We start from the raw sequence: 17,279 nt of genomic DNA, 5'->3' as shown, positions 1-17,279 counted from the left end.
AGAGTCACTGCACATACAGGCATCAGATATGCACACGCAATACAACCGCAGCAGCCCAGGGCAGACCTAGCACTGTTGGGCCTGCTGGCACAATTATCCTTTTCCCAGTAAGGGGACCTTGTGGGCCTCAGAAACATTAAATGTAGTAAGCTGGGTCAGATAAATGACAATCCCTTTGTCAAGTAACCTGACAGTCATGTGCAATGCTGCTTAATAGGTGGGAGATGTTTAGAATGTTAAGCTCCAAGTAACACAACAATAACACACTAACACATCATCTTAAAAAAAAATAAATAAATCTCAGCTTGAGCACTAGACCTGCCTACTGGAGATATCTGAACAAGGACAATGCTCTAAAGGTCATTCCCTTTCTACTTAGCATTGCACGTACTCTGTTATCACAAAATCTCCTGCAATGTTTAACCAAGTACTGATAATATAAAATACCACAGTACCATAAATTAAAAGATGAAGTCACTGTTCTTTTTATTGAGATGGCATTATAACACCAAAAATGTTTCCCTTTCCCTAAATATCCACTTACCTGTTTAAGTTACTTTTGCACATGATTTTGTGGTAACTGTTGTTTGTCTGTACCTCCAAATGCTGAGGAGAGTCTCATTATACTGTAAGAATAAGTACTTGATGTTTACTGCCTATACTGTGAATGGATGAAGATATGTAGAAAGATCCAGCAAAAGCCCTATGCACAAGTCCCACAAGAAGCAGTCCAGACCACAGCTGTTACATGGAGACTGAAGACGTATCTTATTTATAGCATATGGTATAGTAATTATTCCACAAACTTATTGGTTGATTTAATTCTTGACAGGTACATATTCAAAATCCCAGGTGTTGTATCATAGGATGGTTTGGGTTGGAAGGGACCTTAAAAGATCATCTCGTTCCAACCCCACTGCCATGAGCAGGGACACCTTCTGTTGTAGTGCAATTAAGGCCCCTTACAGAGACCTCAAGAAGAACTGGCACAGGCTTCCATATAAAAGCATATACATGTGCATGAACAAATTCAAAACGTAGCCCCATACTAGCTACTATAAAGAAAATTAAGTCTATCCCAGCCAAAACCAGCACAAATGAGTATAAGGAAAAAAATTTAAATGACAGCTCAACTACACAATCTCGATTATACTGTCAGTTTCTGAGGTATTGGTCAATTTGCATATTTTATTTAATCATGTACATAAAATCCTCTAATTTCACTTCTATCAAATCCAGCAGAACATGCGTTGACTTCAGTGGGTACTGAATCCGGCACTGTGGAATTGTATCTGGTTTCACCTACTCTAGTTTTACAGATGTAATTTCATTGACTCAATTAGGCTACTAGTGATTATGAAGTGCAGTACAAATTCCTCATGAGATCTCTGCATGGTAGAGAAGTGAAGGATGTTTCTGAATAGCAAATTATTTTTAGGATACTTTCCTCCCCTGCACAGATTTCAAGTCCACATTCATTCTCACAACAGTAATAGTGCTTAACCATCCTCTTTGGAGAACTGTCTTAACTAGACTCATTTGCAAGGCTTAGTAAAGTTAACTTAAACACCCGTCAGATTTCCTTGAAGATGAATACTGAAGTGGTTTGTGTCCTAATGCTCAAAAGCATATATCTCAGAAGCAAGATGTTGTCATCCAGATAAAACTTTTCATTAACAACAGATTAACCAGTTCTTTCATGCTGTACTTGATTCTTATCAAACTCCGCTTAGAGATAAGTACATTTTATTGATTAAAAACAATCAAAGATAAACTCATTCCTACTCAAAACAATGCCTGAAGTGGGAACTAATAAGGGCCGAGCCTTGCACTCTTCAGCACCATCCTGCAAGGATCAAAAATCATTTTGCAAACAAGAATGAATCAAAATCGTGTCATTTACAGATGGAAAAATCAAGGCAGAAATGTAGATATCTTATCCAATTTGTTTTAGACCCTGCTTGAAATTCTCCCAGAGTTCCTATATGCATATTATGTCTGTTAGGGGAACAAATAAACACAGGCTGCCGTCACCTCCCAGAGCTGTAGCCATCATAACAGTCAAAGAAGTAGTTGGTATAGAAAAGATTTAGGTAGCAGTACCAAAAATGTGAACTCAGCTTATCAGTAACTGGAATTTAAGGCACCTGTAGATCAAGTAAGCTTCAAAGTATTTCAAAAATGCTCTGAAGGGGACTACTGAAGGCCATTCAGTTCCCTCTCACTCTCTTCTCATAGACAGTTCTATTAAGTCAAAATGGAGTAAACCTAACCATCTTGTTTGTCACGCTAATTTAAGAAACCCAAGAACTAAGAAGGAAGCAAGGGAAATGGTAAGGAAAGATGTCAGAGTTCATTTGTTTAAAATCTCTAACTGGTAAATAATTTCAGTTTCTTCTTAGACTTATCTTTACACACCGCCACTTCTAAAAGGGAATCTCAAAAGTTCTCAGTGGGCAATGACCGCAGAACTACAAAATGAACAATAACTCCTGACCCTTAAGTTTTGGATGCTGGGTGCTTACAGAGAGAGAACAATAATGTAGACAATCAACAGAGTGAGCAGCCCTCTAACAGAATAAATGTCAGCATTTCACTTTATTTTCCACAGCAACTAACACTCCAAAAGAAGGTTCCTTAATCCTCAGCACCAACAGGGTCAAGACAGAGCAGAGGTTTGTAAATGCTGCTCATGCCAGGCGCAAAAAACACATACAGGACATCTCCTGCATTTAACTCCTCACAACCAGCACAATTCAGTTCGACTTAGATGAATTCAGTGATTTCAGTGTGACTGCATTTACTGTCCCCAAAATAAATTAAAAAACAGAATGTGGTTCTACAAAAGGAACTGGATAGCACCAAGGTCTCACCACATGCAAAGCCAGATACGTGAGTATTAAAGGTGAAGCACAGGATGACTGGTATGAAATCCAGTGCTCAGTGGTGTCCTTGATTTAAGCCTTCACAGCCACCCAGGCAGAGCACAGTATCAGCAATGACAGAGCTGAGTACTGGACTGGAGCGACTTGGAGCTTCCTACAGCTTCTACCTTATTCCGGGTACACCAGTGTTTTGCAAAACCCCTCCCAGTCACTAGGGCTGGATCAGTTATACTGGATTCAGTCACTTGGGAGCCTCAGGGATCTAAGGAATAGAAATTTGGGAAGCCATTTTACAGCTTGTACTAACCAAGCAAGCTTCTCAGAGCAGCTAACAAAATAACATTCCTGATTTATTTTTGAAATACACTGATATATACCCACATACACACATTATATAATCATATTTACATAAAAACCCCAAAGAAAAAAAAGGGAGAAGATAATAGAATGCTATCAAGGAATTGTGAAGGTGGACTACATACAACCCAAGCTCACCAAACCTTCAGAGGGCCTTGAAGGACTCCTGGCCACCCTCCCTTTGATGAACTTGAACCCTTTATGTTTGAAAGAACAGAAAAGGTCAGATCAGAAGAAACAACTTGAGGTCATACTGAAAACTTGCATCATAGGCTCTTTCATCCCATTAGCATGGACATGCAGAGAAGACCAAAAAATAATCTTGCATCATCAGAAATCCCGTGCTCTAACTACTTAACCAGTCCTTAACCATCGCATGATTTAAGGTTGTGTAACAGAAATATATGTGCTCTTATCAAAAATCTCATTAAAAAGTAAACAATTACTATTGATTCTGCTAACACTGTCTGGAACCCAAATAATAGCAGCCACCTTGTTTCTACCTTTCTTTTTGTTATTAAATTTTCTAACACTTCAAGACCTTTTTTTTTAAAAAAAAAAAAAAAACACTATAGAAAGAGAAAGAGGATTATCACAGTAATTCTAATTTTCCTTCTCAGTGCCAGTTAAAATCTTTGGATATTTGTATTCTGCCTTTGTAACCTGCATGAACAGCGTTGGACATGTATATAATTTTGCACATGAACAACATGAATAATCATATATACCTCTGGTCCCAGGTGTGCAATAAAATCCAGTGTTACAGGATGTGCATTCAGACAGTTAACCATTATGAGCATTTTTAATTATCTTTAAATCAACAATTATTCCTATAAGGTCCCCCAAACAATTTTTTAATAGAAAACTAATTTAGTACTCACAAATTAATTAGTATGAGATAAAATTAGTTGCACCTTTTTAAATGAGATTTTGCAACCAAGGTCAAGGGCAGTAAACATCAAGTTCTAAAAGCCATTGCTTCTGGATTACAAAGTATTCTCAAATTTTTTTGCCTCAAGGAAATAAAGAATTTCTTTCAGTGTGATGGAAGAATAGACTTAAGGGAAATGTGGCACTTCAGACTTCAGTGGATAATCAAACAAAAATCACTCATAGACGGTGTTTTTGACAGAAGTTTGTTCAATTAAAGACAAGTTTTTACACAATCCTAATCATGACAATAAATTTTCAGAACCTATAGTACTTTTAGGAAATATGTGTACAAGTGCTAGGAAATGGCTCGACTGCTTATATTCCTCAGCAACCTAAAAGCTAAATATGGGCCTCTATTTCAGACTCAGAACACAGAATCACACCACTCCAATAGTGCCACCTGCTGCGTATTTTAAGTGTTCTGTAGTCTGCAGATCCAAGTAATTCAATGTAAAGACTGAATGATTGACTGATTTAAACAGAATTCAAACTTCTGTGTGTATATATACGACAATAAGAAAATTCTAAGGGTTTGTTGGGGTTTTTTCTTTTAGTAGTAATACCTAAACAGGCTAGGGGTACAAAGGAGGTGGCTCCACTATGGTATGAGCACAGAACCTGTGGGTAATCCATTTTCAAGTTTATCTCAGTGGCATAACAAGGATCAGTTACATCAGCTCGCTACACATCAAAACCACAATTAACCCTATGTACTTTGTGATGTCACATAGATTAGACCTGCAATACATTTTATGATTCATATTACTGGTTGCAAATGGTTCACAAAACATATATATGTATGTATGTGTGTGTATATACATACACACACAGACACACACACTCTCCTTGATGGAAAAGTATACACACACAGACACGTATATAAACACAAACATATACACACACCTCTTGAGACTGAATCCAGATGCCCTGTTCACAAGCTTTCCCTGAAGAGGAAACAAACTGCAATGTATATGGGATTGGCGGAGCAAAACAAGAGCGAATCCCGTTCCTGGTCCCAGCGATCTGCTGGACCACCTGGACTCATTCACCTCACTGCACTGGGCATCTGCTTTCTTTTCCCAGTTTCTGGTTTTGCTGCTTACCCATGCAGCTGTTTGGGAAGAGACTGTCTTATATAATCTATTTTCATAGCTAAGTGTGATGGCTTTTCCATGATCCTGAGGGAATGGTATAGCACAAATAATTAAAAACCATCAGAATTTCTCAACAGATGCAAACTCATTATACTTTAAATGCTCTTCTAATGAGAAGTCAAGTGTACATCCTTTAAGACAGAGCCTACATTTCATGTTCAAGGATGCTATCCTGGTAATTCTTTCTGCAACGCATAGTCAGGTTGCACAAGTCACTTTCACAGGAGGTCACTGAGTCAAATAGTGTGACTGGAATTTTAAAGAGGTTGGTAACTTTTATGACCATTAATAATGTTTGTATTGAATGCCAGCTCAAACTGTAATAAGGTTAATTAAATCTCCTGCCCCAACTGCCTGAAGGTCCAAAGGAGGACTCCATGTGCCAACAACTCAGAACACTGAACAAACAAGGCAACTGAGGTCCTCCTTTCCACAGAGCACTAGGTGTTTGTCACTACTGAAGGCTGAATATCAAAGTAGATCTACCAAAACATCAGAACAATAATTCTAACGTGCTTTTTCCAGGGTCAAGAGAGAAGCTAACTTGAGGAGCATCTACAGTGTCTGACAAAGTAGTGTGTTTACTGTTCTTTCCCTGGCTAAGGCAGAACAATACTGCAGCTGAGGCACGCAACATGATTTGCGAGACACAAGCATATTGGGAAGGCAGAAGCAATTATTAATAAGTGAATTACAACAGACTTACACATGAGAGCCTGCCGAGCCTGCCAGAACTCTATGCACTGCCTAACTCGAGTCATCACCTGTGTACGCACAACTTCCAAAGGGATTCCCAAGATCTGCAGGATTTGAGCCTAATTCAGTAGATCATTTATGATGCAAATCATCACATAATTTCTGCCAGTAATTGGAAAAATACAGCACACCAGCAGTCTTTCCACACACTGACCTTTCACAATTCTTTATGCAATGTTTTTCACTGTAAGGAACCTAGCAGATGCATAATTATATTAAAACTACTGCATTATTTTTTCTATACTACTCTCCTGGGCCCTTGAAACAGTATCAGATAGACTTATTTCAGGATAGAAACTCAGAGTTCATAGTCCAGACATAGGCTCATACTTTATTTGATACGAACAAAAGCCATGTATTTTTAAAAATTTTGCTTCATTATTAGATAATACTGTAACATGTTTTAAACTGGGGCCTACCATGCATTTGAAGAGTTTGTTCACCTCTCAGTAAGGAAATTATTACTTCTATAGTTTATATATATTGAGTCAGAGTAAGGCATTCCTACCTCCAGCCTCCCAGTTCCAAGTGCCACTAGGACATACTGTTTTGACTCTGCACCCAGGCCTGAGTACTTTTAACACACTCTTAAATGGAGCAATAAGCACAAAATTATTAAGGCATAACAAATTCTCCCCTCCCACCCCTCTGCCCCAAGAAGTGGCAGCAAGAATAAAACTGGATAAAAATTAAGGAAGGGAGAATGGAGGGGAAAAGACACAAAACACATGGAAAGAAACCCGAAGAAAGATTTCCCTGGTGGAATTAGTGTCTTGGGGAGGTCACCATGACAGCATCCCTTTAAGAATTAACATTACCACATAAACCAGTATTACCCAGCCCTTTGTGCACTTGACTGTGTTCAATGAGGTTTTGTATTTCACTGTTTTTTTTGGCAAAGCTTCATACACTCACAACCTTAAGTCAACATTAAATCCAACTATCCAGTTATAATCATGAACTCTGTATGCAGTAGCTCCAGACGCACTGCATGAAAATAAGCTGACTGAAATCCACAACTTCAGAGTAGAGCACGCAACTTCTGAAAGCAGTCATCATACTTAGAAGAAAGTTACTTCTTCATTTAGGAAGATTTCAGATGCTTCAAACTTGATTTGCTTTTTTGCCAACACAATGAAGGAAATGTCCTGCTTCTGCATGACTTTTTCTTCCTTGTTGGAACAGATGGTGAAGGCATACAAATACATGACTGGTATTTTTTCAGTGACTCATACCTCACAGCAACAGGCTTCAGATCACGATAAGCAGCCAACCAAGATGGATGTAAGCTTACTTGAGGAGCAGTATGACCACATAAAACAGAAGCAAAAACTGCAGTCACACATTATTGTATTTAAAACAGGTATGCTTTTATTTATAGAAACAATCCAAATGTAGATGTAAAGACTATTGCTTTAAATCTTGAATAACTCCTACCTTTGCTCTTTTTATGCTCAGCTTGAAGAAAGGTACAAAGTGAATTCCTTTTCTGTCACTTTGTGTTTTCATTCATTTCACTGAAAGGAGGTATTATGTTTATATCAATTAGCTTCACGGCAGTGAAACACTAAAATGATTTTGAAACGTATTTGAGATAAGGTTTTACAGGGTTTTTTTTGTTGGTAAAGTAAAATTCTAAACATAAATGGTAACTCTTACAGGAGCCATGTACATCATGTCTCTCATCAGTGTACTTGTGCGATGTATTCTGTAACATTTCTGCTCTGTTGAATGCTTCCATCAGAACAAGAAAATCTGGGTCTTCTGTCTCTTTTTCCCTTCTTCTTTATCTGTATAAAGAAATATGTCCTACAAGACTACAGGAAGCAACAGCAAATATGAAGTGACAAGCACAAGCTGGGCTTTTGTTAAAAAACAACTTCTACTAAGAGTCATAGAGGGTAATTAAGATACAAGCTTTGAACAAGAGGTCCTGTTTTGAAAGTATTTTCACTGCATATTGCTTGGAAAGTATATAAATAGAAAACCAAGTAACAATATGTATCACTTATCTACCTGCTACATCAGAGAGATTTTATATAAGAAACTTTCAAATATTTTAAAGTTTTTAGTTAGAGTGCTGCTTACAATATTACACTGATATATTTTCATTTACTTTCCAAGTTAAAGTGATATGGAAAATACTAAGTCAGTTAATGAAGCTGTCTTCTGAATTTAACTGCAATATGAAAAACATGCTTCACTCACCTCTCATATTACTGTTTAGCTCAACAAATGCAGAACTTAAGTTATTTAATTCCTCACATTTTCCTCTACATTTTTCAGCCATTCTAGATTTTGGCTTTGTCAGCCTACAACTGAAAAAACACATAATTATGAACTACACAACAGATTCACTTCTTCGGGATTCTTTCATCCAAATGTCAATAAATTCTTTTGTTAACAGAATTTAAATCTCTGAGGAAGACACAAGCTTATTTTATCAGGTATGAAAAGGCAACTAACTTGAAGACAAAACAGCCCATCTAATCAACTATAGCAAAAATGTAAGTCAGTTAAAGAAAGGGAGCAGAAGACTATTTAGATTAAATTCAAATGAAGCTTAAGATATAATTAATGTAATCAGAGCAGCTTTTTTGCAAGGACACTATTTGAGGATTAAAGAAAAGACATGAGAAAGCAGGACTGCACAGTTTCTGGGAAGTTTAAAATTTAGTAGGGCTGGAAGTTCCTATACAAATATTTTCATATACATACACATAACCCAAAACATTCACAAAACCACATAAACCACTGCACTGAACTTTTATTTTTAAACAGCATGTGTGGAAATGATTAATGTTACTGTTAGAAGCAGTTAAGTTTGGAGGTGTTTTTGTTATGCTGAGTTTCTCCATGTCCTGGAAGTTGATCTTATACATTCCTACTGTTTGGAAGCTGGGAAAACCTATTACATAGTTCAACACTTTGAACCTGTTACGTGCATCAGTTTCCAAAAGCATGTCAAGAAGAAATGAACACTGCCATATCAGGACAGCCTACTGCCCTACACTCCTTAAGTTATGAGCTTAAACTACCCAGAAGGTCCAGCTAGTACCAAAAGGCAGTCCATGCACCAATATTTTGTACTGGCAGCAAACTGGTTTCCTGCCTACAGGCTAAGATTATGGCTGGGCTGGAAAGAGGACAACGACAGCACCGCCACAACCCCACACATACACACAAACCTCAGATGCCAGACACAAAAACCTCGTAAGATTCAAACATCATGGGAGGAGGGCACCTTCAGTCCCTCAGGGTCTTAAAAATCCTGCCAAAGGACTTTAACTCATAAAACCCCAAATTGTTTCTGCCGGACAGACCAGCTGTCCTTCCACGATACCACAGGGTTTTTGAGTATTTCAGGTTTATTGCACCACAGCTACAGTGGTAACTCCAAGTTTCCTTGAGGACTTTTAGCTTTGTATGCCACTAGCTGTTTGCCAGAGTCATTAAATTGTGGACATTTAAACAGAACTGAACATTCTCTAACTTCTATAGATTTTTGACTGGTGGGTTAGTAACTGAGAAGTCACCTGAAAAACCACTTTCTTCCGTTCCTTCCCCAGTACACACATCAACACTCATGCTTCTGCCTGTTCCTGATCATTGGAGAACAAAGAGCATGACAAGATGTGAAAATCACCAGCCAGGGGATAATACAGCAGTGTATTCATTATTTATTGGCTAAGAAGCTGAAAAACAGTATTTACTTTAGGAATTAAATGGGAGGATTCAGCATACGCAGTCAAAACAGAATAAACACTGAGACTCTCCGAATGCAGAAATCTCTGCCAGTAATTTCCCAAGTTAGCTTGGGAATTTTAACTTCTGCCACTCCAGAACCTTAAAAGTGTGTATCTGCGATGGCAGTATATGAAAAGGGCCAAATGGTAAATATCTCTGCAACAAGGCTATTATGCACAATTTGGGGTGGGGGGTGGGGAATAGACTAAAGGTCTAATTAAAGCTTTGTTTAGAAATGTAGAGAGTGCTGAATGTGTGTTAATTCAACACACAGTGGTTCAGGACTCTCACATTTCTATCGGAGGTTATTGCTCAATTTTGTGTGCCACACCCGTAGCCAAGGAATCAAATCAAACCTGAACTCAAAGCCAGTCCAGACTAATAAAAAGGGGACTAGATGCCATTACTTTGAACTCTCTGATCAGCTCAAGCCAGATCATAATTCTTCTGATGACCAGTTCATAAGGTTCAAGATAAAACCTGATGTTGCCTATCAATGCCCGTTTAGCCAAGAGTGCAATTACATCCACAAGACCATGAAAAGCTGCATCAGCTCAGGCTCTCAGTTCCTTCTCTCTTGCTTTTTCTCTGACATATGCAGAACAAGACCTAATTTTCATAGCTTGGTGCCATACTGTGCTGTTCTGAACACAGAGGGATCTATTTTGCAAGGGGACTTTTTGTAACCACCCAAGCTCAGCTTTATTTCCTCGATAAAGTCCAGTCATCACTTTGATCCTCACTGTTCCATGATAAAGAACTGTGTGTTCTTATCTCTATGAGTGGTTTCACCGTAGGAAATTCCGTTAGCATACTTCACTGTATAGACACATGCACAAACACATCTGTATCTCTGAGCTCTGCATGTGCTCTAGTCTCCTTTCTCCTGGCAACACTGCAGAAGAGCAGATGTGAGCTGACACAGTTTTTGCTCCCAGAGCCATGCTGCAAAGCAGCTCTTATCAGATCAACCCTACATGGCCAACCCAGGGAGCAGAAAAAAAAACTGTTTGCTGGTGTTGTTGCTTCAGCAGTGGGAGCCACAGACAGTAGTGAAAGCCCCTCCTTAGCCAAAGCCGTGTTGTACAGGTTCATTTACTGCCAGTAAATCAGCTGGGTCTGACATCTTCAAATATTTCCTCGTAAAGATGGTATGAAAGACAGTTTTAAAGGGCGAGGTTGTGCAGTTCAGTTTTTTTAAATGCAGCATCCTATTCAAACTAGCTTTATTTCAAATTCAGGGTTACAATTCCTTTAAAATGGCTATTCAGATACTCTGTTTCAGAATATTATCAGCACTCTTCTATGTTTACTTTTTTCACTTTAATATCCTTCATAACTCATACTGCAACAGATACAATTCCTAGAACTCAACCCTGTAAGTAAGGTCAGCATTCTGCACAACTCCTACTTTAAACTATATCTATACTAACTGAAGTATATTTCATTAATACTTGCAATGTCAACAGCACTGTCTATCCTTAGCGTAATGGTTCAGTTTCTATTCATTTTCAAGGCACAGAAAGCCAGTCCTGTTCAGTAATTTGATGGCTGCTACATGTAATTAAAGTAGCATTAGCACTTCTATCTACAATATCTTATACATTTCTAATATTAACTTTCATACTGACCAGATTCTCTCCCACATCTTCTCTAGACCATTCACGGAGCAGATTTTTCCTCTAAGCGATCATTCAGGCAACACTAGTGTGATAAGCTGTTTACTTTACACCATTTATGTTGACTACAACAGTAACATTGCAATAAAACACTAAAATACTAAGCCTATATGTTAATGATCCCTCATTAAGAAAAAGAAGAAATTCACGGCTTGTTTCATCTGGAAGCAGTCACAGTATTTTAAGTTGTGAATGCAGCTCCAAACAGGATCAAACAGAACAGTTTGTCTTTCAAATCACAGCACCTTACGAACACACAGAACAAGTCCCTGCTCACCTTAAGAATTTTTGCTTACAGACAAATAAGTACTGAAAGTCAATTCTCAATCTGTGTTGTTAATGAGTTTTAGAGTACCAATTAGATCAATACTGACTTGATAAAACTCCATTTTCACCTGACTAACCCTAGGGTGCCATTTACGTCCTCAGAACTGCAAAAACCGAGCATGAAATATTTCTGCTCCATAACCTGGCATCAAAAGAACTTGCACTAGTCTCAGCCACAGACAGAAGGAGTACAGATAAACTCATCTGTTAAAGCTCTTTGGTTGAGTTTGTGCCATGGAAATTACACCCTTAATTTTCACCACCACAGTAATGTCCGTATACGCATTTCTCTTGTAGGTGAACGTGAATCTGTTCTCCCAGAATCCATGGTCAATGCTGTTTTAATTAATAAAAAAGTTGCAAGATCAAAGTCATTTACAGAACGTGTTCCTGTCAGAAAGGTCAGACTGGAGATGACCAGCAGTGGCAAGGTACAAGACAACTCACCATGGCATACCCACCTGGGAATTCACCGCCTGGTGCAAGCCCCTTCTCAAGGAGTTACCTGGGATCCTTCCCACCGCAAGAACGGACCATGCAGTTTTGACAACCAGAGACTGATTTCAAAGGGAAACGGCACACTGCAACCCAAGGAATTAGAAGAAGCAAGTGAACTACCTGCACTCAGCCAACTGGGAAGTTCAAGCACGTTGAACAGTTTCAATGAAGAGAATGGCAGCAACATTTCAAGCAACTGCCAAAAGCCTCCTCTGAAATCAGACACTTCAGCAGTTTGGCCACACCAACATATTTCTTCTACCAAATGCATGCCAGCCTGCAATAAACTGAGCTTTTACCCTTTCCCTAATAAAAAAGGGCCCAGAATTTCTGAAGCAGCAAGGAGGCTTGGGTTATATGTCTCACAATGAAGACATTCAGTAATACATAAAACAGTCAAAAACTTGACTAAAACTTAAAATAGCAAAATAGTCTTCCTAGTTACAGTGATCAACCTGCGCAGGGTCTACTGCTTTTTATTAGCCAAGGAAGATCTTCACTGTATAATCTGTTGTTTTGCAGTACAGTGTAAAATGGGATGTTCTCATGAAGATGCTGGGCTGCAACGAGAGATACTTACTTCTGTTATTTGAGATATAAGAGCAATTTCTTTTTTCCTATTTTCAGGTTACTGATTTTAGAAACTAAGATTTTATCACAGCAATATTTGAAATATCTGAAAGAGCTATAGCAAAGACTAGCAGAACTACTGATGAAGCAACTAGGCTAAATTTCAGTATAGTACTATTTAATTAGACAATAAACAAGTAACAAGTGAACCAGTATTGAAGGTGATCAGTACACTTAATGTAGGATTTCATCATTCACTTTCCTCAAAAAAAAAATTCAAGATACTTTCTGACGTGTGTATTTTTAAAATCAATTAATAAAACCTGTGTTCATTTCTATTGTTGTTTTAATGGGACCTCGTAAATGTCACCTCTTTCTTGTATATAAATTCTGTAATAACATATTGTTGGTTCCCACCTGCCCCCAGTATTTCAATAGAAAACAAAAGTCTGAAGTAATTACTTATCTCCCAAATAACCTATATCAACATACCTTCCTTACCAGAAGCATAATGCATCTTTCTGCTGCTACAACTGCAAGTGCACAAAGGGGATAAAACCATTTTAACTACATAACTGTAGTAGTACAACTGTTTTTTATAGATATAGTTTAAGATCATCTCTTGTGGCACAACTGCACCACGAACCTGCTCAGCTGTGGTTTATGTCCTTCTAGATACACACTTTTCTCAGCAAGAAAGATAAACCACACCCTCATAAGATATCTTGAAAACAGAGTTAATACCAACATGCAAATCAAATCCTGTTGTCAGAGACAGCAGTGTTACCCATTTCTAAGAGAAACTACCATTTTCTTTGCATCCAATGCAACTCCAAACCATTAATCCTTCATACAATTCCATTGGCTTTTCTTGTGCTTGATGGAAGATGCTACATCTGGAGATGTTTGCACAGATCTGTCAGAGGCTACACTTGCACTGCAGGAGATTCACAGCTCTAAGTGTAACACAGGACTTCGTTAGGTCCACAAAAATTGTAAAAATACCACGGAATATGATGCTATTTTACTCCCTCTGGCTAAACAACATTTCCACTATGCCACTCAAGTCTCAGACCCAAACTCTGTAGGGTCCCACACCAATGCAGCCACGACCAGCAGGCAGGCAGGCACCTGTCTCCTGGAAGCGACAGTCCTTAAGGCAGTGTTGAAAAGCTCTAGGTATTACCAGTAATGAGTACACCACAGTAACTCCTGAAGAATTTTCCACTCATCCTCAGCAAAAGCAGCAGAATCATAGAATCATTTAGGTTGGAAAGGACCTTTAAGGTCATCAAGTCTAACCATAAACCTAACACTGCCAACTCCACCACTAAACCATGTCCCTAAGCACCACATCTACGCATCTTTTAAATACCTCCAGGGATGGGGACTCCACCACTTCCCTGGGCAGCCTGTTCCAATGCTTGGCAACCCCTTCCATGAAGAAATTTTTCCTAATATACAATCTAAATCTACCCTGGCACAACTTCAGGCCATTTCCTCTTCTCCTGTTGCTTGTCACTTGGGAGAAGAGACCAACACACACCTCTCTACACCCTCCTTTCAGGTAGTTGTAGAGAGCCAGAAGGTCTCCTTTCCCCCAGGCTCAACACCCCCAGTTCCCTCAGCCACAAGGGAACTCAGCACACTTGTGCTCCAGACCCTTCCCCAGCTCCGGTGCCCTTCTCTGGACATGCTCCAGCACCTCCATGTCCTTCTTGGAGTGAGAGGCCCAAAACTGAACACAGTATTCATGGACGATAACTTCCCTAATCTTACTGGCCACACTTTTTCTGACACAAGCCAGGACGCCATTGGCCTTCTTGGCCACCTGAGCACACTGTTGGCTCATATTCAGCCAGCTGCCGACCAGCATCCCAGGTCCTTTTCCACCAGGCAGCTTTCCAGCCACTCTCCCCCAGGCCTGTAGCACTGCATGGGGTTGTTGTGACTCAAGTCCAGAAACCAGCACTTGCCCTTGTTGAACCTCATACAAGTGGCTTCAACCCATTGATCCAGCCTGTCCAGATCCCTCTGCAGAGCCTTCCTGCTCTCAGGCAGATCAACACTCCCACCCAACTTGATGTCATCTGCAAACTTACCAAGGGTGCACTCAATCCCCTCATCTAGATCACTGATAAAGATATTAAACAGAGCTGGCCCCAGTACTGAGCCCTGGGGAACATCACTTGTGTCCGGCTGCCAACTGGATTTAATTCCATTCACCACAACTCTTTGGCCCTGACCACCCAGCCAGTTTTTTACCCAGCAAAGCAGACACCCATCCAAGCCACGAGCAGCCAGTTTCTCCAGAAGAATGCTGACATAGGTTTGGGAAGAGGTGTTCATTGTGATATTTCAGGTTTTCTAGTGTTTTCAATTAACTAGCCTACTCAGATTAGTTTCCAGCTCAGATGCTGATTTCTATTTCTGGGTAGGCATGAGACATTAATAAAGAATCATAGCTACATATTTATTTTTTTTCTTCACAGTGGTTGAGAGTTTTTAAAGAAAGATTAGAAAGAAAAAAAAATAAAACACAGATATGCATAATAGGTATAAGTAAGATAAGGAGAAAATACCAGATAACAACTATCCCATATGAAACAAGAAAGTATCTAGAGGGAAACACTTAAAAAATTTAATTGTCCTTTGATATACAGTATGCTTTAGCTTTCTATTTACTTGTCTTGCTGATTTGTACTCCTGCCTATCATTATACTGGAGTGCTACTTTTGTTATATCTCCAAGTCTGTAGATCACAAAGAAAAACAAATAAAGCTAAAGGAACAACTGAAAGAAAAATCCCATCTGAGCAAGAGGCCACTATTTAAACTATTAAACTATTAAAAAATTAATTCACTATCGTTTTGCAATATACTTGCAATGACACACTTGAGAACATTTCAGCAAATGCAACTTCAACTTTTAAATCAGTATCACAGAAAGTTTATAACCTTATCTAGCTACTTACCCACTCTATGAACTTATTTGAACTAAATTAGTGATACTATTTTCTGCAAGCACTTTTAAAATTATTTTAAAGTCTTTGTATTAGTTATCTTAATTAAACATGGACCTTAAATACCTTGATTTAAAACTCGGTGCAGGTTTATGCATGGACTAAGTAAATAACTCCTTTGTAAGTACTTTCATACAAACACTTTGTCCTTTTCTGAGGCTTCTCTAGCATATTACTGTGCTTTGCACTGACTGGAACTTATTTAGAAAAGGCATTTTACCTTCAGAGAAGTTTTTCAATTTAATTGCCAAGGACATAATGGAAGAACAATTTCAGTAAATTTTGATTTGTTAGCGGAGTAGTTTCAGTTATGAGAAAAGTTGCTATACTTACATTTCAAGAGACTGAAATATTACACAGGCACATTGTCTAATGAGATTTTTTTTTTTTTCCTAAAGCAACTAAAGAGGAAAACATGAGAAAAAAAAATGTAAAACTTCAAATATTAGAAAGTCCCAGTTGTCAAGGGCATCTGATTCAAAACTCTTCACTGTTAGCTTCTTCATGTTTGGAGATCATGGGGCAGCAACCTTCCTCACTCTGTTACCATTGCTTTAGCTAAGTTTCAAGCATTGAACACAAGATTGCCATAAAAACAAGTTTACTCTTATTTTATCAGCAGGCAAACTTGACTGATTTATGCACATATGGGAGCCTAGAATCCTGAAATTCTAGTTCAGTGTCTTGTTCAGAAGCTCATGATACCCGTGAGGTTCCCATCTCCAAAGCTGCAGTATGCAGCACCCCCACTTCATCTGCATGACTGCCCAAGGAAAACATTTTACCTAAGGACAGTCCTGCAGACGCATCCATTCTGGAATAAATCGTACTCGAGTGCAATGATTTCAGTCACACATCAGAGCAGTTAGAATAAAATTATTTATATTGGTTATTTATTAGAATTAATCCACATGAGATAACTAATGTAACCCACAACACTTATGTCTTTTACAGGCACCAAAAAGATCTCAGGAACAAGCCCCAACCCTTTGAGGGCCTCACATATAAATACTACACTGAGCAGCCTACATTGTACAGCCAATGCCTGTGTAGCCACGTACCTGACTCCCACTCTAGGACACTATGGGGACTGGAAGTGACGCTCCAGCACCACCTCAGCACAGTGTTTAGTACCAGATTTTCCCCACACACACACCATGTATCCTTCCAGCCCTGTCCCTGAGTCCAGGTTAAGTTTTAACAGCCCCACAATCAGGCAAGAACCTGCCTGCCACCCCTGAGCAGGAAACGTAAACCCACACACCAGAACTCATCCTGAGTTCCCTCCAAGGCCACAGGGAAAAAAATAAAATAATAAAAATAAAATAAAATTAAATTAAAATAAAATAAA

General features: G+C 38.9%; 1 protein-coding gene across 1 annotated transcript; it reads left to right on the top strand.

Annotated features, from left to right (window-relative positions):
* Window positions 1–7,132: 7,132 nt before the first annotated feature.
* CUNH9orf152 (chromosome unknown C9orf152 homolog) lies at window positions 7,133–12,707 on the top strand. Its single transcript, XM_010167186.2, has 2 exons — window positions 7,133–7,448; window positions 12,136–12,707. The coding sequence occupies exons 1-2, from the start codon at window positions 7,220–7,222 to the stop codon at window positions 12,705–12,707; spliced, it is 801 nt and encodes a 266-aa protein (XP_010165488.2). The 5' UTR covers window positions 7,133–7,219.
* The last annotated feature ends 4,572 nt before the right edge of the window (window positions 12,708–17,279 follow it).

The sequence above is a fragment of the Antrostomus carolinensis genome, unplaced genomic scaffold (assembly GCF_000700745.2).
Source record: "Antrostomus carolinensis isolate BGI_N321 unplaced genomic scaffold, ASM70074v2 scaffold16444, whole genome shotgun sequence".
In the NCBI taxonomy this organism is placed as follows: domain Eukaryota; kingdom Metazoa; phylum Chordata; class Aves; order Caprimulgiformes; family Caprimulgidae; genus Antrostomus; species Antrostomus carolinensis.
The sequence above is the reverse complement of the archived record's forward strand: the minus strand, read 5'-3'. Positions and strand labels throughout refer to the sequence as shown.